Below are 26,049 nucleotides of genomic sequence, written 5' to 3' on the forward strand. Positions count from 1 at the left end.
GATGGGAACTACAAAATTTCATGCTTCTGCTAACACACCAGTCCTGAGCGGTATTCCCTACTGTGCCGATGGGCAGGTTTGCTGTAGCATGAGAATCACATGGTACTTCCATGCTGGTCTTAAGAACTGAAATCTCAGGAAGCCTGGGTGACTCAGTCGTTAAGCAGTTGCCTTTTGCTTAGGTCATGATCCTAGGATCCTGGGATGGAGGCCTCCCTCAGGCTCCCTGCTCAGTGGGAAATCTGCTTCTCCCTCTCCTGCCTGCTGCTCTGCCTAGTTGTGCTGTCTCTCTGTCAAATAAAATCTTTTTTTTTAAGTATCTTATTTATTTGACAGAGAGAGAGATCACAAGTAGGCAGAGCAGCAGGCAGAGAAAGGGGGGAAGCAGGCTCCCAGCTGAGCAGAGAGCCCGATGCGGGGCTCGATCCCACAACCCTGAGATCATGACCTGAGCCGAGGGCAGAGGCCCAACCCACTGAGCCACCCAGGTGCCCCCAAATAAAATCTCTTAAAAAAAGAACGAACTGAAATCGCTCAGGGTGATGGAATTGGAACCTTAAGAGGATTGACAGGCAGAGTCACACAGATGTCTTCAGCTGAGCAGGCCCTCATAGAGGGAAACCCTGCAAGGAACTCGCCGACAGGTGGCTCAGGATCGGCAAGCCTAAGGAACTGCAGGTGCCCCCAGGCCGTGCTCTCAAGCCAGCGGGTGCCACGGGGAGCTCAAGATAAGGGGGATGATGGCAGTGCCACTGTCTTGTGGTACCTCCCTACCGAGAGCTGGGGGCAGGACTGTCAGATTCAGTGAGGAAGTCCAATAATCCCAACAGTTACCCAGCTTGCTTGGACTGCTGGGCTGACAGAATAAACTCGAAGGTGAGAACTGGAGGTCCACAAGGTAGAAACCTTGTTTTCCACCATATCCATAGTGCTTAGCACCACAGCTGGCACATAGCAGGTGCTCAATAAATAGTTATTTAAATAAAATGAAGAGACACCATGAGCGTGGCTAATGGTATCAGAGAAAGAGCCCAGGGAAGAGCTCTCCCTCAGTAGGTAGGGGGACCCATCCTTCAGAAGATTCTTTTATTAAAACTGGGTGACATCGGTAAGGGGACAGTACAAAAAAAATTTTGGTCCATGAAAAAAACATAATAATTCAGTTAATAAAAACAGTTATCTTCAACAGGGACAGTGTAGGAGTGCTGAACTTCCTTCTCATGGTTCCAGCCCCAAGGACAGAGGTTGTCCAGTGTCTGTGGGGAGAACCTTTTAAGGGAGGGATGGGATAATGGGAGGAGGGGAAAGATGGGGAGAAAATTCTGTCCCCGGTGTGGAAGAGGCGGGGCTATGGGGCTGGAGGATGTGCTCGCAGGAGCCTGAGGAGGGGGTGGGGAAGCAGGGGCTTTGTCAGTTCTGTGGGTTTAGAGCCCAGGCTGAACGGAATTCCCCCTCTGTGCCCAGCTGTCTCCCACCCTGCTATGTTGAATCTGCGAGCCTGGGATATGCTAACTTGGGGTGATACAACCTGGAAGAAGAATCTGAGGCTCTCCTGGAAAGATGCAAAACCATCTCAGTTCCAAGGGGCCAAGATCACAAGGTCCTGCTGCTACCTGAGGGGTCTGAAGCTTTGAGGGCAGGGGCTGGGGAGTCACAATCCTGTGAGGCAGGGAGAGGGAAGAGTCACAAACCCAACTCAGAGCTATTCGCCAGCCCTAGGCGCTTTCACTCCTCAGTGCCCTAGAAGTCACCAGTGGGTGTCAACTGGGCAGACAAGGGACAGGAAGACAGGGACGGCCCAGGGCTTTTACCCGTTTGATTTCAGGCCTGTTTCTCCGTGAAGGGATAGGGGAGGCAGGGCGGAGTGAATAAATGAGTCACGCCTCCAAGCAACACCAGGAAGGAACAGCGTCTGCCAGCAATGACAATACCCCAGGTTAGATCCCTGGGACTCTGACCGGGAAAGGCAAGGCTCCCCCGCCCAAATGCCCTGCGTTTGGACAGATCGATAGCAGGGAATCCTAAAAACAGCAGCTACAGGGAGTGTGCTGGGAAGGAGCACTAGTTAAAGAACAAACTCCAATACTGATGTGGACCCCCTACAAGGGAGTAAGAGAAGCACTGAGACAGCAGGCCAATCCAGAGGGCTGCAGACTGACCTGGGGCTCAGTGGGGCCCAAGAACCAGGGTTCCTTTAGTGCTAGAGGGCAACAAGTAAAGGGAGAGTGTGCTCCAAACCTGTGGAGGGAAGGAAGGGAGGAAATTGGATTCTGTTATCTGGAAAGCCAAGATCAACTAGCTTATAGAGTGCCCCCAGGCCTGAGTCTCAGAGAAGGGGCTAGAGCTCCCAACTCCTGGGTCTCTGAAGGGCAGGATCAGTATAGCTGGTCCCCTTGAAGACCACCTGGCCTTAGGCCCAATCCAGTCAATGCACTGATTACCACTACAGGTTCTCTCTCTAACACTACCTAGAGGTCCTATGTAGACCTGGGGAGGGTAGAGGCACATGGGAACTTTGTGGGGCAAAGGGAAGCTGGGGGACAGGAAGGGATGGGGTGGGAGAAGAGGGTGACAGGTGTCTTGTGAGACAGAAATGTGAGACCCTCTTCATTCTGGTGTTGTCCTCGAACCAACAGCATCCCCTGGAAGGCCCCAAGCAAGACCAAGGCAGGTGCTATGAGGCAGGCAGCTCAGGGCCCAAATACGAGAATCGGTGCAGCCCAATCAGGGCTATGGGAGAGGCCCTATGTGTTTCGGATTCCCAGGGCCTGCTCTAATTCTTGTCGTCTCTGCTGCACCTAGAGAGCAAACAGTGGAGAGAGTAGAGGATAAGACAAACCAGAAGTTGGCATCTCCTACCACTGGCCCCCATCCGGAGTTCAGACCCCTGGCTTTTCATCAGTTTCCCATGCCCAGGCGCCTACCTTGGAGTAGAAGTATCGGCACACAGCCTCCTGAGCCCAAGGCTGGAAGTAAAACTCGGCTCGGCGCTCTTCCTCCGGGTTCCCCACCACATCGGTCATGGTCTGGGGGATATGGGAGAGGGAAGAGAGAGGAGAAAAGACTTGTCTCCCTCCTTCACACCTGTTATGGATTGAACTATATCCCCCCAAAAGATGTCAAAATCCTAACCCCCAGGACCTAGGAATGCGATCTTACTTGGAAATAGGATCTCTGTGATGATCAAGTTAAGATAAGGTCATTAGGGTGGGCCCAATCCAACAAGACTGCTACCCTTACAAAAAAGGAGGAACTTGGACACAGAGACAGACATGCACAGAGGGAAGATGATGCGAAGACACTTGGAGAACACCATCTGTAAACCAAGGAATGTGTGAGGCTACCATAAGCTAGGAGAGAGGCCTGGAACAGATTCTCCCTCACAGCCCTCGGAAGGAAACAACCCTGCCAACACCCTGACTGTAGACTTCCAGCCTCCAGATAAAAATAAATTTTTGTGTAAGGCACTCAGTTTGTGGTACTTTACTATGGCGGCCCTCGCAAACTACTAACACACGACTGAAGCCACCCCCTGCTATCAACGAGTCCTTGCTCCGTTCAGGGTCCCTTTCTGGCACCCTGATCCCTTGCTCCTCTGCTCAGCCTCCGTAATTAGTCAGTCACCTTGCACAGGAAAGGAGAAAACCAGGGGCACGTTTCACTCATTCAGTGCTCACCCCCACCTCCTTGCCTGAGCTTATGGTGCTCCCCTGAGAAACAGCTCAAATCCCAAATTCACCAGGGGGCATTCCCCAGCTGTTCCAGCCTCACCCACCTCCCTTCTCCCTTGAACGATCTCGGTGGTAGCGGTGAGTTCGGATAACGTCTCACATGATTTACAACTTTTTAAATCAGATCAGTCGGTTCCCTTCCCCTCAAAAGAAAATAACCTGGTCTGAAACAATCCTTTCTTTACTTTTGCTAATAACTTCCTTGCTCCGCCCCCCACTCCTGTCTATCAAAACCTTCATTCTGTACAACTCCTCAGAGTGCCCATTTCCTAGAAGGGATGCTGCCCAATTCGTGAGTTATTAAATAAGACCAATTACATCTTCACATTTTAACTAACTAACTGCATAAATCTTCACAGCCTAGGGGCATCTGGGTGGCTCAGTGGGTTAAGCCACTGCCTTTGGCTCGGGTCATGATCTTGGGGTCCTGGGATCCAACCCCGCATCGGGCTCTCTGCTAAGCAGGGAGCCTGCTTCCCACCACCCCCCGCCTGCCTCTCTGCCTACTTGTGATCTCTCTCTCTCTCTCTGTCAAATAAATAAATAAATAAATAAATATCTTAAAAATAAAACAAAACAAAACTTCACAGCCTAGTCTCTCCAAACAGAATGCAGACCACTTTGAAAGCAGAGATCCAGTTTTGCCCTCTGCACCCACTACGATACAGTACACAGTGACGCCTCCAAGTACTAGAGAAACACTTGGCGGTTCCACCTCCATTTCCCTACTTGATTGTAAAATGGACCCAAGAGCAGGCTAAAGACAATATGGTCCTTCACCTCCCCCTCTGGCTCTTCTACCAGATGCTACAAAAATAAAGCAAATGTGTGCCTCACCGACCTAAGTCCCTATGCACCTTTCGTAGGTTCTTTACCTTGAGGTCCCGGCACTGGGACTGTAGCCAATCATTGATGAAACCCTGAGGGTCCCTGGCGAAGCTCAGCATGAATTCCCGCTGGGTCTTCAGCTGATTGATAGTTTCTATTGTCTCGTGGATCTGAAAGGAAGAGAAAGAAAGTCTTAACATTTCGGACTGGGAAGTGCGAAGTTACAGGGCAGACAGTATCTCCCATCTCCCTGTGCTGCTGCTCCTAACCCAGGCCCAGACTGCTGCCTCAAGCCCCAGCTGCTCCAGCTCTCGGCATTCTCTGAGCAGGTCTGTGCATGGTGTCACACACCCCACATGGTGAAGTTTTCCTTCTGGTCCCCACAATGTCCACTATAGGGGAAGCCACACGGTGAGTACTTAATCCACAGCACAAATAAAGGCAAAAACACTCAGAGGTAGGAGCAGTGGTACAGACAGCTGTCTCAAAAGCTATGGCCCCGGGGTCTGTTCCTGGCCTTCTCTCATCATCTGTACTCTTCCTGGCAGCTTCCTTCACTGACAGATCTCCCGTTACCACTGACAGGTTCTTGAGTCCTCAGTCTAGAGACCAGTCCCTTTGCTAAACTCCAACCACTCCAGCTGTCTGACATCTCAAAGCATCTAAACTCTCCTAAACGAAATCCACGACCTCTCCCCCAATACTCACTTCTGCTCTCCTGCTGCCAATCTGGAAGAACACTCCCATGCACCCGAGCTAAGCCCCTGGGAGTCACAATGCCTCCTTCTCCCTCAAGCTGCTCCCCACCACCCCCACCTGAACCGTACCCAGTCTCTTCCATTCCACTTGGACACCTCTCAGATCTGTCTACTTCTCATCCTCAATGTCAGTACCACAGATTCTGACCTCTACGCATCTCCCATGCGTTACTGCACTGGCCTCCTAACTGGCTTCCTGCCTCCAGATCTGCCCCTCTTACAACTTGCTCTCTGCTCTCCTGCCAGCGATCATTCTAAATGCAAAGAGCATCACTGCCTCCAGGCTTTGGGACAAAAGAGAAACTAGTTTCCCTGTACTGAAGTGTCTTCGTGGTTAGGCTCCTGTCTCCCTATCAAGCTCCCCTTCCCCAAACTTCCCATCCCGAGCACCCTGAAACAGATCTAGTAAACGGCTTATACTTCTTGAATACACTTCTCTCTCATTTTTCAACTTTTACATACCCTGTTCCCTCTTTCTGGAAAGTCCTCTGCCTCCCACACCCCTTTCATTAACTCTCATTTTGCCCTTCAAGATTTAGTTGGGGCAGCAACTCTTTCAGGAAAGCCTTCCTGTTGTGTTCCTTTGAGTTTTCTGGCTTTACCTGTGTGGACTATGTCTAACCAGAGTAACAGCAGGAACGGTAGCAGTTACCATCTGTTTTCACGTGCCAGATATTGTGTCTTTACGTATACTGCTGCATTGAATCCTCCCAACCTTATAAAAAAAGCGACAATCTCTATTTCACAGTTCAAAACTAAGGCTCAAAGCTCTTCAAAGTTACAGGCATAATTCTAGCATCCAGCTCCAACCGGCACCTGTACAGGCATATACTAAGTGTTAATACATTCGGAACCAATGCTGAGAATCAAAAGATAGCCTATGAGCTGTGGCAGAGGGCTGCTGGCACCCAAGCTACCCAGGGCAGAGGCCCCTACCTTGTTGTCTAGGGTAGCAATCTCCTGCTGGCTGGCAGTAGATAGCAGGAAAGAATTCATCTGGGTCTTCAAAGTATCATCCACTTCCACATCAATGTCATAACAAGCAGTCTTCTTCTGATCATTTGGGTCAACACTGGGGAGGAAACCAGAGGGGACTGGTAAAGGGTTTATCCCCTAAGCCCTATTTACACAAGATCCAGAAGAAGGCCTGAGAATGAGGGTAAGGGGTTGACTGCAAAAAGGCACAAGAGAACTTTTGCATATTAACAGGAATTTCTTGTATCCTTCTTGCAATGGTAGCTACATGGTGTTACATTGGACAAAGTCTCAAACTATACTTCAAGTGTGTATGACCTACTATATACAAACGCCAACAAAGCTACTGTATATTTTTTAAATCCAACAAAGCTACTGTATATTTTTTAAATCAATGGTAAAAATTCAAATGATACAAAATATATCCAGTGAAAATGAAGTTTCTCCCTTCCCAAATGAAAGTACTTCTATAGTATCTTATACATCTTTCTCCCCGTTAAACTAAAATTGACCCTGAAAGTAAATCCAAATAAAACACAAACCATACAAAATAAGTAAAAAAAAAAAAAAAAAGGCTTAACTTTAAGCACAGAATACAGGACACATCAGCTATTAACGATCCAACATATAAGTCGTAGGAGTTACTAGTGGCTGAGTGATGGTGCAGGATAGAAAGGAAAGCCTCTATTGGAATTAATACAGAGTGAGGGAAAGAAGGCAGAGACTACAGCCAGCCACCTGCGCTCTGAGGAGGAGGACGGGCATTCCTTCACTCCGTATCTAGTGAGACACATTGCCCATCCATCTTCCGAACAAAACAGTGAAAGGAGATGAAAGAATTGTGGAGTCTCAGATTGGAATGTTTTACCATCCACACAGGAGATAGGAGCCCATCCGTGATGGTCTGGTAAATGTCTAACAACTGATTTTCCAAAAGAGGAGGTAAAAAGGCCAATCTGTAGCATGTGCTGATCTCTGTGGTTTAAATACTCCCAACGTGGTTGAGTTCAAGCTGCCAACGTTATGTCACTGATCAAGGAGCTGGGATGAGATGTGCAGTAACTCATCCTAACACGTTATACCCCTTTGCTTTTCCGAAAGGCCTACGGTAGTTTTTTAGGAGGATTTTCCCGGTTAGGAAGACAGGCGAGAAGCCAAACCTGCGCTCATCATCATCATCATCATCATCATCATCATCATCGGTGTGGCAGCAGCATCACAGAGGCAGCGCGCACCCCGAGCAGCAGGGGGCGACCGCAAGCTCCTTCTCTGGGAGAACTATAGCATCTCAGCAGTAAGCCACCACAGCTTTGACTTGTGTCTGTGAGCACGTGGACTTTATTTCTATTTATTTTGAGCGAAAGAGGTCCTTTTGGGGGCCCGGGACGCTCAAAAATGTTTTCATATAAATGAATGGTAATCACTTTCTTGCTTTACGCCATTTTAGCTTGCAAAAGTCTTCACAGGAACTGTCTATTTTTGGATATCAGGGGAAATGGACTATTTCCACTACACATACGAACAGACAGAAGTAACCCCACAAACACAAATACTAGTAAGATGTAATAAAATAATTAAGAAATAATGAGTTTTGGGTATACGTAACCCTTCTTTTCACTAAACTGTAAGTTTAAATAATTTAAATCACCACTATCTGACAATCTACCTCCTGAAAATCGGACAACTGGCTGGTGAGAGCAGGGAGCAGCCCACTCTGGCACACCACCACCTCGCCTACACCGACTTACCTGATGACATGATTGATGATGATGGGCTCTGGTGGCATGAGCAAGGCATGCAGCCGTTGAGGGATCTCTGAAAACTTCATACGTTGAGACTCAAAGATCTGTGTGAAAGAGGAAAGGCAGCTAGGAAGCTAGCATTTTGAGCACAACTAGTGCTCCACTGGACTCTGGCAAAAGCATGGGTCCTTTTCTTACCTGCTGGAGGTACTTGTCACAGATGACAAATTCCCGCTCGTGAGGGTCCTGGAGCTTATGTGTCTTAATATATTGCCACAGTGCTTGAATGATCACTGGACGGGTCTGGGTGTGGATGCCCAAGAGCCGAGCCAGGCGAGGATCTAATTTAAACTGGGGAGGCTGCAGGAAACCAAAGAGGATGGGGATGAAGCTAGTGAGCTGGGTCTATATGCACTTTGGGGTGCTCTAGCATGGCCATCCATTCAATATACATTAATGCACTGCTTTCTCTGGGGCCAAAAAAAACACTAAGAGGAACTCAGAGATGACTATGCCCTTCTCCTTATATTTAGGGAATTTATCGTCTGGTGACAAATTACCCACAACTAGACTTAAACCTCTGAGTATCAGGCTGCTGATGGGAGGTGGCTGTGAAAGCTGGGTCCCGTGACATCACACCAGAATACCTGGTAGTCCAGCATCAGGAGGACGGTACACCGTACATTCACGTCTCCTGGCCGCTTCACCTGGAAGCCATCCGTCTCCTGGGTAGTGGCGGTCCTGTGCCACTACAGAGAGGAAGATGTCAGGGGGTGCTCTCCCAGAGGAAGAGCTGGGGTGGGAGGGAAGAGCGTCTGTAATGACTGAATATTCAACTTTGACTACTGAGGCTATTGGGGAAGAGCAACAGCATGAGACATTTCTAAACATTCCATGAAGCTCTGGGATTACTGTATGCACATAAACAGATTAACCCTTGATTCCATTTAGGGTCACATTTAAATTAGCCTAAATATTCCAAGGTAATTTTATCCACAAAATGGATAATATATATGTGCACAGGAAAACAACATGGCTGCCATCACTTGAATACTTACTATGCTCAAGAGCCTTCTAAGACATTTACCTGGGATTATCTCATTTAATTCCCATAATATCCACGTAAGATAGACACAATTAAACCTATTTTATAGATGAGCAAACTAATGCTTAGAAGAGTGGAGTGACTTGCCTAAGGTCAAACAACCACAAAGTGGTGGTGCTGTGATTTGAGCTCTGGCATGTCCGATTCTAAAGCCCACGTTCTTAGCCACTATACTCTACTGCTATAAAGTCAAGTTAAATATATTTACAAATTTCTATTGATTCTATGACTTACTTCCCTTAATAGATGGTAAAGACCTTCCCATGTCTCTTAGTGGTTGAGGTTAAGGGGCTGCGGCTACACTGGCAAAGAAAGGAGCAGGTTAAGTTCACTCAGAGAGCTGGACTGTCTCATTCTGTTTTGACTGTACCCCAAAGAACACTGTCGCTAACATGGTCTTCAGAACACCTTGTAACCAGGTTTTATAACAAAGGATTTCTGATGATGTGGGATGTGAATCTAAACAGAACAGGAACCAAAAGAAGTCCCAGATCTATCTACAGAGGTAACCTTGCCAGGATTGAACCCTATTAGTTGACCCCCTTAATTACAGCACCTGCTATCAGGAAAAAGTATGAGTAGGGTATGGATAGCCATATCTCACCATTATTAATAAGTAAGATGCAGAGATGACCTGGAATGTTTAAGAGGCCTCCATTAGAATTTCTCTCAGGGCAGCAACCAAGATAATGACATTAAAAAGGTGGGACAAGTCAGACTGCAAGAGCTCTTGGATTCAGGGGCGCTTGGGTGGCTCAGTCGTTAAGCATCTGCCTTCAACTCAGGTCATGATCCCCAGGTCCTGGGATCGAGCCCTGTATCAGGCTCCCTGCTCAGCAGGAGGCCTGCTTCTCCCTCTCATTCTCCCCCTGCTTGTCTTCCCTCTCTCGCTGATCTCTCTGTTATATGAATACATAAAATCTTAAAATCTTAAAAAAAAAAAAAATCTTAAAAAAAAAAAGAGCTCTTGGGTTCAAACAGTACCAGAACTAAACAGCTAGTGCCACCCGGAGGTCAATGTGCAAACTGCAAGGGTAGTACTGTATGGGGGGTGGGGTGGGACCCTTTATACCTCCCCCTCTCCCTAAACATTAAAGTTTGGCTCACAAGTCCATCATCCTCCAGTCATGGAGTCAAAGCCTACAGGAGAGAACTACTCACTTCCACCAGGTGGTTGTCTGGCCCATACAGGTCTTTGTCCAGTTCGATCACCAAGGACTTAAAAAAGGAAGAGAATTTCCTCTTTTGTTTGGTGGCATCATATTTGGACAAGGCTGACTAGAAGAGATAGAGGAGGGATCATGTTAGAAAAGGCCAGAAGAAATTCTTCAAGACAAAGTCCCATTAAAAAGGAACCCACAACAGAATGGGAAAAACCTCAAAAATGTCTTCTGGGGGTGCCTGGGTGGTTCAGTGGGTTAAAGCCTCTGCTTTCGGCTCAGGTCATGATCTCAGGGTCCTGGGATCGAGCCTCGCATCAGGCTCTCTGCTCAGTGGGGAGCCTGCTTTCCTTCCTCTCTGCCTGTCTCTCTGCCTACTTGTGATCTCTGTCTGTCAAATAAATAAATAAAATCTTAAAAAAAAAATGTCTTCTGAATCTTTCTCAGGAGATGACAAGGTCGGTGTCTGGGGGTATTAAACCAATCAGGGTGGCCACAGAACCCTGAAGAAGCAGCCAATTACATGTACAGGGTCACTGACTTACGCACTCTTACCCTTCCCTAAGGGAAATGAGGCAAGTTTAGCCAAACCATTGCCCGTAACAAAGCGAGTCTGAACAGACAAAAGTCTGACTCTAGAGGGGAAATGAATCACAGGCAATAAGCAGCCAGAACAAAAACAGCTTTATTTGGATGGAATGACACCACCAGCAGATGGACTGGACCTATATAGAGAAGGAAGCTCTGACATGGAGCCCCAGTTCTCCTGCAAAAATGTATTCAAATTAGTTTGCTTATGAACAGCTAAAAATAGAGAGTGCAAGGAATGGCAGGTGAGCTTCTGGGACAGGAAGTTTGGGGGCTAACATCTATCAGCAGATGTTCCCCATGAAGCAAAAAGAACAAGCCCACTTAAACTGTGAGAGGTCCCTAATGAAAGCTGGGAAGGTGGAGATACCACAGTGGGAATCAAGGACCTCAAAGACTCAAAGAGAAAAGCATGTCTTCAAGTGCTAAGTGCAAAGTTACTTGATTTTAAAGAAACAAACACCAAAAACTGAATAATCTGCAGATGCTAAGTCCAATGGGCAGCACCATCAGGAGGAAGGTAAACAACAAATCAAATCCCAGAACAATAAGGTTCTCGATATGATACCACAGCAAGGGCCAAGCTGTGGGAGCCAGACACAAAGAACCATTGTCTTTTAGTGCAGGGAACACAGTGACCCTCTCCCTGCTGTTCCCAACAGGAGCTGTGAGCACCAGTCAGGCTTCCTGCCAACCAGACAACACTGCTTGCTCCGGGCAGCTCCCACCCTAGACGTCAACCACAGTGGACTTTGAACTCACATCCTCCAAGAGCCGTCCTTCTACCCGAAGTTCCCAGGAAGCCACTGTCCCTTCCCCATCCTCGGCATCTGACTTAGCCGGATTGAAAGTGTTAGAAATGAAAATTCGCAGCTTCCGTTTTTGCTGAGGAAAGCAGAAACAGGATTGATGGTGGTTTGATACTGAAGATACGAATTTCCCCAAACCCCCAAATTACTCCTAACAGACTGGCTTACTATCTACACAGTCCCTGGGGTGGGTGAATAGAGAGTCCATCTAGAATACAGGCCACTGGCCTGAGTGCAAGTGCATACACAAGGAAGCCAAACAGACAAAGTCACAGAAGGCGCCAGGTTCCCAAGGTAGCAGAGCAGTTATGGCAAAAACAAAAAGGGTATATTTCTGGTGCGAGAGATACCAAACACCCCTCCCCCTTTGCTGTTCAGTTCTAATGTAATTCTCAGTTCGTAGGCGGAAGGGAGATGTAATTTAAATGCCAAAGAGAGCTATGCTGTGCCTTTGATTTCTCATCCTAAGCCTACTGAAGGTTCTAGAGTCCTTGCCTTTGGCTCTCTGCCTAGCACACTTCTGCATTACCTTGATGGGACGTTTCAAGGCCTCCTGGATATCTAGCCGTTTCCTCATGATAGTCTGGTCCAGCTTCCTTTCAAAAGCCAAGAGATCCATATATGCCTGGGATTCTGGTACCAGTTCACGAATCTTGGGAACAAAAAGATACCACTGGGATCTAGGGCTGACCACTTCTATTTTCAATTTCAGCACATCCTCAAGAAGACCTATAGCCTGGACTCACCCTTTGAGGTAGAATTTTGTCAGCCATCTTCTTTTTCTTTGCACTGTTTGGAATAAATACTGTTATCAGGTTGGGATGGAACTAGCCAGAACATGAAGACAGACTGGTCAGCACCTCCGTTTATAGGAAAATGAAGGGACTGCAAAGCGTCTCTCAAATCAAAGACACTCCGCCCACCCCCACCCCCACCCCCACCCATGCGAGGCATTCTGAAGAATGAGCACCCATCTGCTGACACAGCACCACCACTTCTGGGTTCAGGTTCTCCCATCACCTGTGTCCTCATGGGCTGCCTCCCTCCTTCCCTCCCTCCCGCGCCCCAGGGTCATCTTACTTGTGGTTTCGATTTTGGACCGCCTGCTGCTGGACCTGCTGTATCTGCTGAGGTGCAGGTCTCTTGCGGGACTGGTCCATCCCTGACTGGGCCAGGCCAGGTCGGACTGAGGGGTTCCCCCCATAGCCAGGGGGTCCCATGGAAGGTCCCTGAGGTGTCATTCGGCTGCCTGGCAGCATACCTGGTCTCTATAGAGAGGAGAGGACCCAGAGATGTCATGGCTTCCCTACTAATCCCACCAAGAAAAAGTGGGAGATGCCTGAGTTCTTTCAATGAACAAAGCTGGGGGTGGGGTGGAGCACAATGGGAGGAGAGCCCTCAGTCTCTGAAATCCAGGTAACTGAAGCTTGCTGTACTCCAGGTACAATTCCACAGGGGAATATAGCCCCAAAGCTGACAGATGGCCAGATTACACTCAAATGCTCCCCAGTCTATCTTGTACCTGACACATTAGGCATCTTCTTTAAGTCCCACCTTTACTCAGATGGTACTGCCGGCTATTGGCTCCTTAGAAGCTGACCTCAATTTGCTAGCTACACCTATGTTCCTCCGGGTATTGGAGCTGCCCCAGCCCTTCTGCACTCCGGTCCTCACATGCCCACCTTTGGCCCCACTTCATCCACGCTGTTTCTGTACCCTGACTCCCCAACGGAAACAATGCTCCTAGGAGCAGGTGGGGATGCTAACGCCTCCCTTCCCTTCCTCCGCACTGCCTCCCCTCACCCCCACTCAGGGCTCGAATCCCTCCCAGGAGAGTCCCTCCTACTTCTCCCCCACCCCTGTCACTCCCAGGCCCCCATACGGCTCCGCCCCCGGCCCGCGCGCCCCTCCTCCTGCCCCACTCACCGGATAGGCCGCTCCGGGCATCGGGGAGCGGTACAGCCCTTGACCCGGCGCCGGGCCCATTCGCACGGGAGGCCCAGGAGTCCCGCCCGGACCCAGAGCAGCCGCAGCGCCCGCCCCTCCTGAGGCTCCGGCGCCGCCGCTCGGAGCCACAGACTGGAAACCCGCCCGGGCCGCCATCTTCCCCGGAGCCGCGGCTGCAGCTGCACAAAGAACCGGAACCGGAACTCCCCCCGCCCCCCGCGCGCCCCCCGCGCGCCCGTCTGTCCGCCCGGCGGGCCAGCCGGCACGGGAGGCTCAGGGCAGCGAGACTGTGGGCTAGAGGGGGGGGGGGGAGGCTAGCGGAAAAGGCGTGCTGACCACTCCCTCCCGTATTCGCGGTCGGGGAGGGAAGACCATAGAGAAGAACTCTGGGATAGAGAGGCCCTGTGAGCGGGCGCCCCCAGGCCGACGGGAGGAAGACAAGGCCCTGGAAAGGGGGACCACACCTCAGCATCAGCGCTCTGATGACGGAGGTGATGGAATAACTGCTTCATGCAGGCACAGGAGATTTAACTTTCCAAAGTACTTTGTTTTTCGTTTCATTCTCTTACTCCTGTAAGCCTGGGGGGCTGAAGAGGAGAATGCATTGTTTATTCCATTTTACAAACCGGAAAGCTGATCTTAGTGAATGACTTGGCAAAGATCAACCGCAAGTTAGCAGTATAGTCAAAGCCCAGAATCCAGATCTTCAGGCTCACAGCCCAGGGCTTATTCCACAGATGCAGTGCCTCAATAACTACGCCAAACCAGAATTCGAACCCAACTTTGTCTCTGACCTCTAAAACCTAACCTGCTTCCAGATTTTATTTTGGATTTTGACCCTGTCCCCTCTCCAAAGAATCCTTTGTACTAGGACTTCTCTTTGGGACTTCTGTTGCCTTTGACCTCTCCCTCTTTCCCCGCCCATTGGTTGAAACCATTCCTGGTGCGGTGGCCAGTCTGCCTCACTCTAGGAGGACCAGAGTCTCCATGCTCAAGCCTCCTTACTTCTCCCTTACTGTTTGGCTCCAAGCTCAGCTCAACTCTAGGCACTTCATGGGAAGGCCTAAACACTATTAAACTCTATTCAAATAAGAGAAAAATGACACTGAAGAGATGGTTGAAACCCAGTTTATTAGACCAGAGGCATGCGTCACCCATCACCCTGCCTGCTGTTCCCCACCTGGCGCACACCCATTGGCCTTGCTCCTGCTTCCCTCTGGAGAGGTCTGATCTCCAAGGAACTTCCAGGAACCAAGAGTTCCCGGAAATCCCATAGCCTTACTCTCTAGCTCCAGGCCAATGCACAGTTGACCTGCAGAAGTCCTGTTCTGGGGTTGGAGACCAAGAGACAGTTGGGCAGAGAAGGCCTGGGAAGGGGTAGGGCTCTGGCCTAGGAGGAGTGCCTGGGGAAGGGGGCATGGCAGGCCCTCTACCTCATTCATTTCTCATTAAGATAGGGAGAGAGGGACAGAACAGCAAAGCTTTCAACTACCCCTCTAGGCCTGTATTTTTCCCACCGTTACCAAACTGTACCTCACCAGAAAATATAAGTGGTGGTCTTGGGTACCAGTGGAGGAAAGGAGGCTTGGCACCCATTAGAAAGGAAAGGTCAGGGACTGAGGACCTCAACTTCTGCTTGTCAGCACCCCACTGTTCCAGCTACAAGAGTCACCAATCCACCACTCCCCTGTCTCTGATACTCTTGTTTTAGTGTGTAGAGCAGATCTCCATTCCCAGGTTGGGGGATCTGTCTGTAGCTACCCCTTCCCTGGGGAGGCCACAGTCAGCCAGGCAAAGGGCACTGGGATGGTTGAACGGGGAGGGAATGTTAAGGCTACAGGGACAGCATAGGGGGCCCGGGGTTGGCGGGAGACGGTGAGGCCAGAAAGAGGCAGAGCTTGTGATTCACAGCTTCCTTTATGTCGCCACCGAGACAGTGCGAAGGTTACAATGCGCGTGTCGTCTCCTTGTGCTTCTCAGAGGGATGTGTGTACACAGTACAGACACCAGGGGAGAGAGTCCAACTCTTTATACAGGCGAAGGCATTCAGAGACCAGGGAGGGAGTAGAAACACAGAAAGGGGAACTTTGGGTGGGAGGATGGTTCTTAGAGACAAGAGGGGATGGGGTAGACACAGACAGAGTTAGGGGAAAGTATATACAGAGATATAGCAATATAGAGTCTGTATCATATAGAAATAGAAAATGCAGATGAGGTTGTTGAGAGAAGCAAATGAAGTTGGGGAAGAGGACTTGGGAGAGTTCCATAAGAAAATTTATGGATGTGGCCCTCTGCAGGGGCCCCTGGGAGAGGGACCAGTGAGGTTAGGCACCAGTGCCCCTCTCCCTGAGCTGGAAGCCAACCAGCTAGATCTTTCATGGGATGGTAGAGGAGTGCTACCTCTTGGGATTTCTCTCCAGCAGTTCAGGGTTGGGAGTGAACTTAAAGGTATCAGGATGCGGCCTACAGCACCAGGGCCACATCTTCTCCCCATCATCCACTACTTCAGGGGATCCCCCACCCTCAACTCCCCATAGACTTCACATATAAGGGGAGGATGGAGCTTAGGGTCTTAGTTCCCTCCTGGAGACTTGGGGTTGGGGGGGTCACTGGGCTGAGAGGGTCTCTTAAGGCTGGGGAAGCCCCCCCCACTAGCCCTCCCCTTCAAGGTACATTCTCTGGTTTGGGGCCAAATTCCAGACCCCAAGGGTCTCCTCCACCCCTCACTGGGAGGGGCTTTGGTGACTGGTGGCAGCAGAATGTAGGTGGACACTCAGATGACAGATAGCCAGACAGACAGAATTTAGGCTGGGAGCTGGGGGAGGCAGCATGGAGCAGAGAGGGGCAGCCTGAGGTCACCTGCCCCATTCTCTCTTTTTAGTTTAGTTTAGTTTTTTTTAGATTAGTTTCGATAAAAATAAAAAGAATGGGATAGAGGCAGGGTGAGGGCTCTATGGTCAAGATTCCTTCCTCACCACAGACAAGAGGAAAGGACTGCCCAGGAGTGGGATTCTACCTTGGGAGGGGGAGTGAGTCCCCAGGGCAGATTTTGGAGGGGCGCGGCCCAGGGCCCCCTTACTGTCCTAGCCCTCCCCACCTAGGCCTTTGGTATGGTGGCCTGAGGGGCTCAGCAGGTAAAGTCCTCAAAAGTGCCTCGGGCCGGATGGTGAGGTAGGATGTTGGCAGCGTAGGTCATCCCAGCAGGGTGGCCCCGGAGGCTCTCACACGGGTTCTAGAGGACAGGCACAGGACAGGGACTGATTATCAGAAAGGCCACAGGTGGTCCTGGGGTGTGGGGGAGGCAGAGGAGAAAAGGTGGCAAGGGGGGGAACCTGGGGGGCGGAAGGGAGGGGCTGGAGGGCACCTCTCTCTCGCTCCCTCACATGTCTTTTGACGTCATCCAGGCTAAGGGCCACGCCCTTGTCGGCGCTGCTCCTTTTGGCCTCCTTCTGGCACTTTCCTCTTCTGCACAGCTTGTGCTTAATGACCTGGGACGGAGGCGGGGTGGTGAGTGGTTGGACTGGCTGGAACCCCGCCCCTCCCGTGACCCCACCCAGTGCCCCGCCCCTGCTTACCTCATAGGCGTAGTCAAAGAGCTCCAGTACCGTGAGGATGCTAGCCCCAATGAACAGCCCCATCTGGCCCCCGATGTCACCTGTGGGGGTGGGGAGGCGGAGGGCGGAGGATCATGAGAAGGTCAGTGGTGTGAGGACACCACGGAGCAGCAGAGCTCTCTGGGACAGGGGTAGGCAAGTGGTATTTGCAGAAAGATCTACAGCCTTTGTACAGAAGGAGCACAAAGCAATTCTGGTAGGGTTCTTATTTTCTTCTCTATGTTTGTCTGCATTTTCCTACTTTTCTAAAGCGAACAGGTATTATTCACAAAATAGAAAATACCCCAACATTCATTCTCTGGGTAAATTTTCAAAGGCTTATGAAATAGTCCCCCATTCATGCCCACAGGAATATCTCTTCCACTTTCCCCTAAGAGAAGGTTCAGCCCCATCTCCCCACTACATACCAAGACATTAGAGTTTGGGGGGAGGCCCTAGGTGGGGGGTGGTGGTGGCAGGGGAAGAAGGAACTTGTGGGACAGAGGTGGGCAGCCTCTTTGGGCGGTAGGGTGTCGCACCATGCCCGTGACATGGGAAGGGGACAGTGCCATAAGCAGCTCACCCAGGAGCCCTGCAATTTCATAGGCCTTCTTCTGCTCAATAGTCTCATAGTTGAGGACTTCAAAGAAAATGTCCAGCACCAGGATGTTCTCCCTGCAAAGGGGTTGGGGGAGGAGACCTAGGTTCAAGTCACATCTCTGTCCCTCGCTGACTAGGTGACCTTAGCAAGTAACCCTCTGTCTCCGCATCCATAAAGTGAGATGATGGGGGTACCTGCCTTGTAGAATTGTTGTGAGGATCAAATGTGATGGCAAAAACAAAAAGACGCCCTGGGCACTGGCGAGCATGGAGTGATCTCAGAGCAGTGAGGATGAAGATACAGAATGAAGCAAGGAGGAAAGAGAGGTGCTTCCTTTGCTTGTTCCAGCTTGATCTGCGCTCCATACCCATCCCAGACTCTTTGGTTGCCTTCCTCTTGTCATCTGCACCTCCTCCTGTCTGCTGGCCCCCCAAAGCCCACTCAGACCCTTTACAGTCCCAGCCCAAGGGCCCTGCCCTACACAGTCAGAGCCCTTACCCTATGTACTGCTCAGACTTGTTGAACTTCTTGGCCAGGTACTTGGCTGATGCTTTGCTGGGGATCTTGACCATGGACAGCTCCTTGCCATAGCGGGTTAGGTTGCAGGGCATTTCACATACACAGTACTCCTGGTCCTTCTCCACCAGGAAGTCTGCGCCCAATGGGGTGAAAGACACCAGATGAGTGGTGCCTTTCGGCCAGTACCTTCCCAGCATGAACATCCTGGCCCTGTCCAAAGGAAGCCTGGGCCCTTTCTCTTTTCTTGTCCTGTCCTTTGCCTCAGCCCTTTGCCTGCCCCTATGCCCACCCTGGGCTGATTCCCCCCCCCCCCCCCGCCAGACTTCCCATGGGTATTTCTCAATCCTTTATCTCATTGCCTCAGGGCCCTTGGGGGTCAAGCAGCTGAGATGCTGCTAAGAGAGGGGAGGGCCCCTCCCAGGTACTCCTGCCCATTTTTCAGAGGGGATTTTAGGGATGCTGTTCCCAGCCTTGCTAAAGTCAGACACAAGAGGGTTCAAGTGAAGCCTGATCCAGGAGTTACTTGAAGCTTCTGGGGACTTGGTGTGAAATCCCTATGCACATGGCTTCTACCTTCCCCCAGGCTGCCCTGAGACAGGGGTGCTCACCCAGAGCAGGATCCGCGCACTCCTTGTATTGTTCTGGGGTGCAGTATGGGGCATCCCCTAACAGAGGAGGAAAGACAGTGGTGCAGAAGGGACATTAAAGGGTCTTGTGATGACGGTGGGACCAAGAGGCTAGATTCTAGAAGACCTGAGTGGGCGGGAGGGCAGAACTAGCCAGGCCCCAGTGTGTCCCAAAGGTGAGCACCACCCCTAGCCACAGGCCATCCCTCCTAGACCCCTTCCTGCCCATTTCTGTGGGTACAGGCAGGAATTGAGGCAAGAGGGACAAGACCCATAGGAGTCTGGAACAGGGCTAGAAATGGGGTGGGGAGAAGACATTTAATCTTGCTTCCGTGTTGGCAGGAGGTTGATATGCGTGGGGGAGCTGGTGAGGGGCCTTGAAGGCTTGAGGGGGCCCCAAATCACGTTTGGAGCTTTGGGGCCTGACCTGGCATGTGCACCATGCGACAGTTACAGTTCTCCACCAGGTAGCGTGTCTCACAGTCGATGCGGCAGGCAGTAATGCTGTAGGAGTCGAAGAAATCCGAGTCCATGGTGACAGCTTTGCAGGTGCCCCAGGGCGGGGGCAGGTAGATGAGCTGCTGGGAGAGCCGGGGAGCTGGGGGGTGTGGGGACTTCTCCCCGAGTCACCTTGATGGACTTCTCTGACAAGATGCAGAACTTGGGAGTCCTGCTCCCTGTCCCTCCGTAGACTCTGAGGGTCTCAGAGTTTCCAGAGCATTCCTGTCCATTCATGCGGCTCACTCGTCAGATCGGCACGCAGGCCCCAGCTCACCCGTCCCTCCTGTACTGATTACCCACCACTCCATCTCAACCCCTCAACACCCCACCCCAGGACCAGCCTCCTGTGGCCCTCTCACCCGCTGCTCCTGGCAGGACACAAAGGTCTGGAACCCTGGGGCCACACCAAAGCCCAGCTGGTCGATGAAGGGAGGTTCATCCTGACTGTGGATCTGCACTTTGATGCCCGCTTCGAAGGACGTCTCATCTATGGGAATGAGGGGCATGGGGTGTATTGCGAGGACCTCTGACTCCCTGACCTCCTTCAGAGCTGGGGCCATGCCACCTCTCCTAGGGATAAGCACAGTGCACACTGGGACACTGGGGGATGGGTTAGTCTATGGGGGCCCTTGCCCATCCCCAGCCTTCTTTTGGGTTCGCTGGCTCCATGCTGCCCCAATGAACCTTGCATCCTACATACTTTTCTTACCTAGCTTCGGCTATGCACCTTGGTGTTTCTAATTCTTTCCCAGACACTCTCTATTTCTCCTCCTCCTTGTATCCCTTCTCTCTAGATCTCAGCCCCAAGGTCCCCGGAGACCAGACTGACGGCAGGCAGCCCAAGTAGAGAGGGAGTTATTTATAGAGCGAGTAGCAGCCACTGATGGATAGGAATGGCTGGTTACCTTGGAGAGTAACTGAGCCAGGAAGGGGGAGCCAGAGAACTGTGAGGGTGGCAGTCAGGTAGAGGCAGAGCTGGAGATGGCAAGATGCTGGGAGGAAGGGAGGAGAGCCCGAGTCCTGCCTCAGGTCCCACAGTGGATCTCAGGAGTCCCCTGGTGGAGGCCAATGGCTAGGGCCATGGGAAGGGGCCCCCGAGAGAAATGACCTACCAGTTTCTCCCCATACAGGCAGGTACTCATCCTGCTGGATGTCCAGCATGATCTCCAGCCCATTGCCAGTCCCACCCTTCATGGTCTTCAGCCGCGGACGCCCGTCTCGGCCCGAGTTGAATGTGTAGCACTTGCCATACCTCGTGAAGACCTGGCAAGGGCAGAGTGGAAAGCCTGAAAGGCCCGCCAGCACCCTCCTACTTACCAAGCATTGTCCCCAGACCCCCCCACTGCTGGAACCTCAACACACTTCAGGAACAATCTCTTCTGTGCAGCCCATTCTCCATGTGTCGTCCTTCCCACTCATTCTCTGCCCTTCTTTGCCCGGGACAGCTGATCCCTGGGGGCTGCACTGCCCGTGCTCCTCTGCCACGTGGACAGGCTTCAGGTTGGGTTTGACCAGGGGGAACTCTCAGTGGGGGAGCAGAGGGCAGAAGGAGGGAGAGCTCGGTGTATTCATCCTTCCTCACCCTCCACCCCTCTGAGAATGCTCTGGCAGTTGTTTCGAGCCTCTGAGACTGTAGATCCTGCCAGGAAGGCTCCCTGCAAAGCATTGCTACTTCTCTGTGCCCCTTGAGCCTGTTGGTGACAATGCCCCACTATCACCAGCTGCCTCAGGCCCCTATAGGCAGATTTTCCTTCCCTCTGCCCACAGCTCTATAAAGAGTCCCTTTGTTCAAGTCTTTTCAGTTAAACTGTCTGAGTGGCAGTCTTCTTCCTGCTGGGACCCTGAGACATATGCCTCCATCACCAGGATCCCGTCACTGCTATACTCCCAGTCCCTCCTGGGGACCTTCTCTTCAGGCCCAAACTCCCAGAGCCTTCTGAGATAGATCTTCTCTTCTCCTGGATTTTGCCTCAGGCATCTGAAATTCTGCTCTCCCCAAGGTCCTTCCCCCAAACCAAGCTAAAGCTTTTTCGTTTTCTCCAGCCATTAGCCCCGTGTCCGTCATTGCCCCTTATCACCAGAGCCTGAAAGCAGACCCAGCTGCCATGGCAAGGACCATGCTCACCCAAGCCCCAGCCCCTCCCCTCCCCTCCCAGGATTTGTTACTGAGCATCCAGATGCATGGCATGTTGGGCAGTGTTTGTGCAGAAGTAATAGGGCCTCAGAGGCACTCCCAGCCCTGGGGGCAGTCTTCCCACTCCACGCCTCAGAGCAGCTCTGATCACAGCTCTGAGTACACGGTCACACAGAGAAAAGTGACCCAATTCTTTATGGCCCTTTCCCCACAGTTTTTCTGAGTGTTTTCAGGTTCCCATAAATGGGGTGAGGGTGATTTTCCTCCTGCTTGATGGTGACCGAGTCTACGAAGTGGGTCAGAAGGTAAATACAGACATAGCCCAGAGAAAGACAGAGACAGTGTTGGGCCAGACCAGAGCATGGAGGGGGTGGTTTACTAGTCCCCTTCCCCCTTCCCCTCCTCCCGCAACCAGAAAAGAAACGGCAAAGTCCACAGATGAAGCAAAGAGGGAAGTCCAAGGACTCCTAATCCCCAAGCCCTCTACGAGGTTTTGTGGCATTCGGTCACAGGCTCCAGGCAAGTGACCCTCGCCTACGCTCCATCTGGGAATGTGAGGGACCCCAGGTGGCTGAGAATGCAGCCCTGGTTTGGGCTGAGCTCTGCGCTGTAAACTCGTGGACTGCTGCTGCCACCTGGTGGTTCTATGTGAGAACTGTCTGCTCTACCCTCTGGTCCAGAGGAAGCCCGGTTGACTCCTTCCTTATCCTATGTTCCTGTATTTCCTGGCCTGCCTGAGGCCCAGTGGCCAAAACCTCCAGATCCCTGCCTGCAGCTGGTCCATGATGCACTTATATGATGACACCCATCTGGTCCTGTGCCAGGAAGGAGGTGGGGGGCTGAGGGAAAGGTGCGTGGGAAGGGGCGGCGGGGCATCTGGTCCCTGGATCGGGCAGAAGAGTCCTCAGGCCAGATGGAACTGGAAGCTGAACTGGGGAGGGGATGGGGTGCCAGTTGGTCTCTCAGCAAGGGAAGCCCTAGACTCCAGAGTGGGAGGGCAAGCAGGAGCTGACTCTCTATCTAGGGCTTCCCCAGGGAAGACGATCCCTGATCACTTAGAGCCCTGGGGCGGGGGTTGGGGGGGTAGGGTGGGGAAGACTGAGAGGAGGACTATTATTCTCCCTCAGACAGCCAGACACACACACACACACACACACACACACACACACACACACACACACTGTAGGAGGAGCACTGAAAGACCAAGCAAGGCTGCACGAAGTCCCCGCTACAGTCACTACTGAGAAGGGGCGTGGTAGGGTGGAGTCGGTGACTATCCTTACCCCTCCACCTCCCTTCCACAGCCTTCTCCAGGGCCTCCAGAGACCAGGAGACACCTGCCCCCACTCCAGTCCAGGGGTACTAGTCAAAACTGTTAGGGCCAAGTATAGGTACCCACCATCAGAACAAAGGTTGACCTCAAAGACCGAGTAAGGTCCCAGATCATGCTGGCTCACAGGGAGGTCTGGGGCAGGGCCAGAGATGCTGGAGAATATTTGGGGGGCACACCAAAGGCCTCGAGGCAGCCACGAATTACCTACCAGCACAGATGGATTTCCAGATTCTAGCTGGAAGAGCAGCCCTGGTACAGACCTGAAAATAGCAGCCCAGGCCCAGACCCTAGGGCTCCCAGGGCCAGCTCTCTGGCCAGGCCCTGAGGCCTGTCAGAATGGAGTAGGGAGGGGGCATCCCCGGGGGAAGAAGGGGAGGGGCAGGAGGGCCACAAGCCCCAGCCCTGGGAGGTGATGTTCAGGGTGAGCCATGGCAGGTACCCTTGGGGGGGCTGTGCCAGGTGTGGGCCCCCACTCACCACTGAGAAGTTGTGAGGGCCACAGGGCCCCCCGCAGTAGGAGCAATACAGCAGCATGTCCTCCAGCCGGTGGCAGGAGCGATTATAGAAGCGGTACAGGTTGAAAGGCTCCCCGGAGAAGGCCTCGGGCCCCGGTGGGGCAAGGGGCACCCCAGGGTCATCACTTTCGTCCAGCCCCAGCATGGGGGCCAGGTAGAGCAAGTCAGGGTAGCTGAGCTGGGACAGGCGCACGGCATTAGTGTTGCAGAGGGTGACGGCCGGGAAGGCCAGCTCCGTGGTGGCCACCTCGTCTAGCAGAGTCACGTGCGGGTAGCTGAGGTAATAGGCGACGCGGTCCCCCACCTGGCACAAGAAGGCGCCCAGAGCGAGGACAAAGGCCACTGCCCACAGGGCCTGCCTCAGCCCCAGACCACCCTCCACGAAGATGTGGCTGGCGCCGTGGAGGGTGCAGCTGTTGGCAAAGGCCACCAAATCCATGGGCGAATCCCCCTCTCGGGCCTCCTTTGTCACTGCCTCTGTTTCTTTCTCGTCTTCTTCCTCTTCTGATTCTGAGTTGTCCCGCCGCTGCCAGTGGGGACCCCAAACATCTCCCAAGGGCCCTGGGGCCTCCTCTCCAGAGGAGAAGGACACAGAGCAGAAGATCTGGATGGGCATCTTCTCCGGGGGCTTCCTGGCCCCGGGTGGGTGGGTAGGCAGGAGAAGGGAGAAGGAGATGTGGTCTTGGGCAGGATCTGGCAGGGCCAGCCACCCAACCCGGTCTGCCAGGTCTCTGCAGCCCCGCCAGCCAGCTGCTGTCTTTCCTTGCTGGGGCCTCGTCGGCGGTGTGGCTGAGATGGGGCGGGGCCTGGAGAGGAGGATCTGCCTGCCCTGCTTGGGAGGGCAGCGGCGTCTGGGTTGATGAATAATGGATGGCAGTGGGAAAGGGAGGCTGATGGAGAGGAGGGAAGCCAGAGCCCCTTTCCGGTCACCAGCTCCAGGAGGACAGAGGGTAGAAGACAGTGGAAACCCTGGAAAAGCCTCGGGGCTCCAGGTGAGATGGGACCTAGCAGATTCCTCTGCTCCCACAGCCCACAGCAAAAGTCTGTGCCCCTCCCCCATGATATTTAAGCTCCCTGTCACCCTCGCATCTTTTCCTCAGCAACTCCCTTGGTCTTCCTTCCTCAGTGCTGGGTCCTTGCCCCCATTCACCCCCATTCTCACCTGATGCAGCCATTCTCCTGAGACACTGGGGCCTCCGCACTCTCTCAGACACCTAATTCCTCCTTGACTCACCCTGACTCATGATCACCCCCCATGTCATTGGCCACATCCCCACCTTGTCCCAATATACTCCTAAGACCCCAGTTCCCTTACATTCACTGCCATGACCCCAATTTACTCAGTTCCTTCCTAAGCCCTTAACTCCCCTGCAATCATTGCCTTGACCTCCAATTTCCCTGCCGCCAGTCTTTGACCCCATTTATCCTCCCTTCGCTCCCCTGACCTGGCTGAGCTTCAAGTCAAAACCCCTCCCCCGACCCTGTGCTGAGCCGCACTTGAGTCACTCTCCCCTCCTCCGCCTTTCCCTTCTGTGGCTTGGGGGGCAGCCCAGGTTCCATTAGCAGAGGTCTCTCACTGACCACAGACTCATTTATGGCCAGTTCCCGGCACCAGTGCGGGGAGGGACCCCATCTCTTGTTGCTGAAAATCTTCCTGGCAGATCACCACTCTCCTCCCCGCCACCCAGCTTGCCCACCCCTCACTGGTGCAGGAGAAGAGTTTGAGGAATTCTTTCTGGCAGGTGGAAGAAACTGAGATCAGAACAATCTGCTAGGTAAGGTGGAGAGTGTCAGGAACCAACCTGGGGTGCCCCCCAAACCCTCAGTCCTAGTCCCTCGGAGGTTCCCCATGCCCCCAGTTTACCATTCTCTGACCCCAGGTCCCTGGCCCCTCTGTGTGCTCTGGTTATTCAGGGCCACTGAGTGAGGAACTTGAGCCACCAGTCAAGTCTCCAGGGCCTAGAAGGTGACCTGAGGGGAGGAGTGGGAGGGATGGAGGAGGTGAAGCATGTTAACCCTTCTTCTGCAGGGCCAGAGACAAAGCAGCAGGAGTTCCTGAGTCTACTTGGACCTTGCCATTCCTTACCATCACATAGCCCCAGACCCCCTCCCTGTCCCTTTTCTCCCCTCCCTCCCTGTTCCTACACCTCTTCCTTTCTCCATTTGCAAGCAGGGACCCTGGAGTATATTAGGGATGCGAGGCAAGGTGCCAAGTTCCAGCAGAACTGACTGATGTGGGACCTTCAGCCTCAGCTTTGCTGCCAGGGAAACAGAGGCCCCAAAAGAAGAGCAGCCTTTGAGATCTGACTCCTCTCCTTTCTTTCCCCATTGCACTCGGACTGGGCTCCACCTTTTTTGCCTAAACATTGGCCTTCCCACTGGTCTCCCTAACTCCCTGCCTCCCCAGTTTCTCCCCACCTTATATAATTCCGTACTTAATTCTGACTGTTCTCTGGCACTGAGACCTTCTTCACCCCCTTGTGCCTCTTGGTAAAATCACGCCCATCTCGGGAAAATTTATGCGAGGCCTTTGTAATTTACCTTCCAGCCTCCCTTTCCTATCCGCCCCCCCCCCCCCCCCCCC

At 52.4% G+C, this 26,049-nt stretch overlaps 2 protein-coding genes across 5 annotated transcripts in view; both read right to left on the reverse strand.

The window, feature by feature from the left end:
• Nucleotides 1–1,005: 1,005 nt before the first annotated feature.
• Nucleotides 1,006–13,863, reverse strand: SMARCD1 (SWI/SNF related, matrix associated, actin dependent regulator of chromatin, subfamily d, member 1). 3 transcript variants are annotated; one of them, XR_004384925.1, is made up of 14 exons: nt 13,623–13,851; nt 12,777–12,964; nt 12,443–12,485; nt 12,226–12,348; nt 11,650–11,772; nt 10,301–10,417; nt 8,682–8,783; nt 8,233–8,394; nt 8,041–8,138; nt 6,254–6,389; nt 4,607–4,729; nt 2,925–3,026; nt 2,160–2,798; nt 1,006–1,912 (listed from the first exon to the last, which is right to left on the reverse strand). XR_004384925.1 is itself a non-coding variant. In XM_032876826.1 (13 exons), the coding sequence occupies exons 1-13, from the start codon at nt 13,797–13,799 to the stop codon at nt 2,745–2,747; spliced, it is 1,548 nt and encodes a 515-aa protein (XP_032732717.1). In that variant the 5' UTR covers nt 13,800–13,863; the 3' UTR covers nt 1,006–2,744. The 3 variants fall into 3 exon arrangements, 1 of the variants encoding a protein (XP_032732717.1); XR_004384926.1 differs by having other exon boundaries at nt 1,006–1,659; nt 1,812–2,798; XM_032876826.1 differs by having other exon boundaries at nt 1,006–2,798; nt 13,623–13,863.
• Nucleotides 13,864–14,755: 892 nt separating this feature from the next.
• Nucleotides 14,756–26,049, reverse strand: part of ASIC1 (acid sensing ion channel subunit 1) — a 25,018-nt gene continuing 13,724 nt past the window's right edge. The window contains exons 1-10 of one of the 2 annotated variants that reach the window (XM_032876827.1): nt 23,428–24,166; nt 20,596–20,746; nt 19,843–19,970; nt 19,410–19,560; nt 18,965–19,021; nt 18,336–18,489; nt 17,820–17,911; nt 17,219–17,298; nt 17,027–17,131; nt 14,756–16,875 (exon numbers count right to left, since the gene is read on the reverse strand). In XM_032876827.1, coding sequence (XP_032732718.1) covers nt 16,771–16,875; nt 17,027–17,131; nt 17,219–17,298; nt 17,820–17,911; nt 18,336–18,489; nt 18,965–19,021; nt 19,410–19,560; nt 19,843–19,970; nt 20,596–20,746; nt 23,428–24,081 — 1,677 coding nt within the window. In that variant the 5' untranslated portion in view covers nt 24,082–24,166 and the 3' untranslated portion in view covers nt 14,756–16,770. Of the gene's footprint in view, nt 16,876–17,026; nt 17,132–17,218; nt 17,299–17,819; nt 17,912–18,335; nt 18,490–18,964; nt 19,022–19,409; nt 19,561–19,842; nt 19,971–20,595; nt 20,747–23,427; nt 24,167–26,049 lie in introns of those variants that run through there. The other variant, XM_032876828.1, reaches the window with a different exon arrangement.

This window comes from Lontra canadensis, unplaced genomic scaffold (assembly GCF_010015895.1).
Source record: "Lontra canadensis isolate GAN:19392208 unplaced genomic scaffold, GSC_riverotter_1.0 scaffold59, whole genome shotgun sequence".
NCBI lineage: Eukaryota > Metazoa > Chordata > Mammalia > Carnivora > Mustelidae > Lontra > Lontra canadensis.

Excerpts from the sequence above, each read along its gene's own strand:
- SMARCD1 (XM_032876826.1), bottom strand. The coding sequence starts at position 13,799 with ATGGCGGCCCGGGCGGGTTTCCAGTCTGTGGCTCCGAGCGGCGGCGCC. Across the intron at positions 8,139-8,232 it reads GTGACAAGTACCTCCAGCAG|ATCTTTGAGTCTCAACGTAT; the intron begins GTAAGAAAAGGA and ends TCTTTCACACAG. Across the intron at positions 4,730-6,253 it reads TTGCTACCCTAGACAACAAG|ATCCACGAGACAATAGAAAC; the intron begins GTAGGGGCCTCT and ends TCTTCCTTTCAG.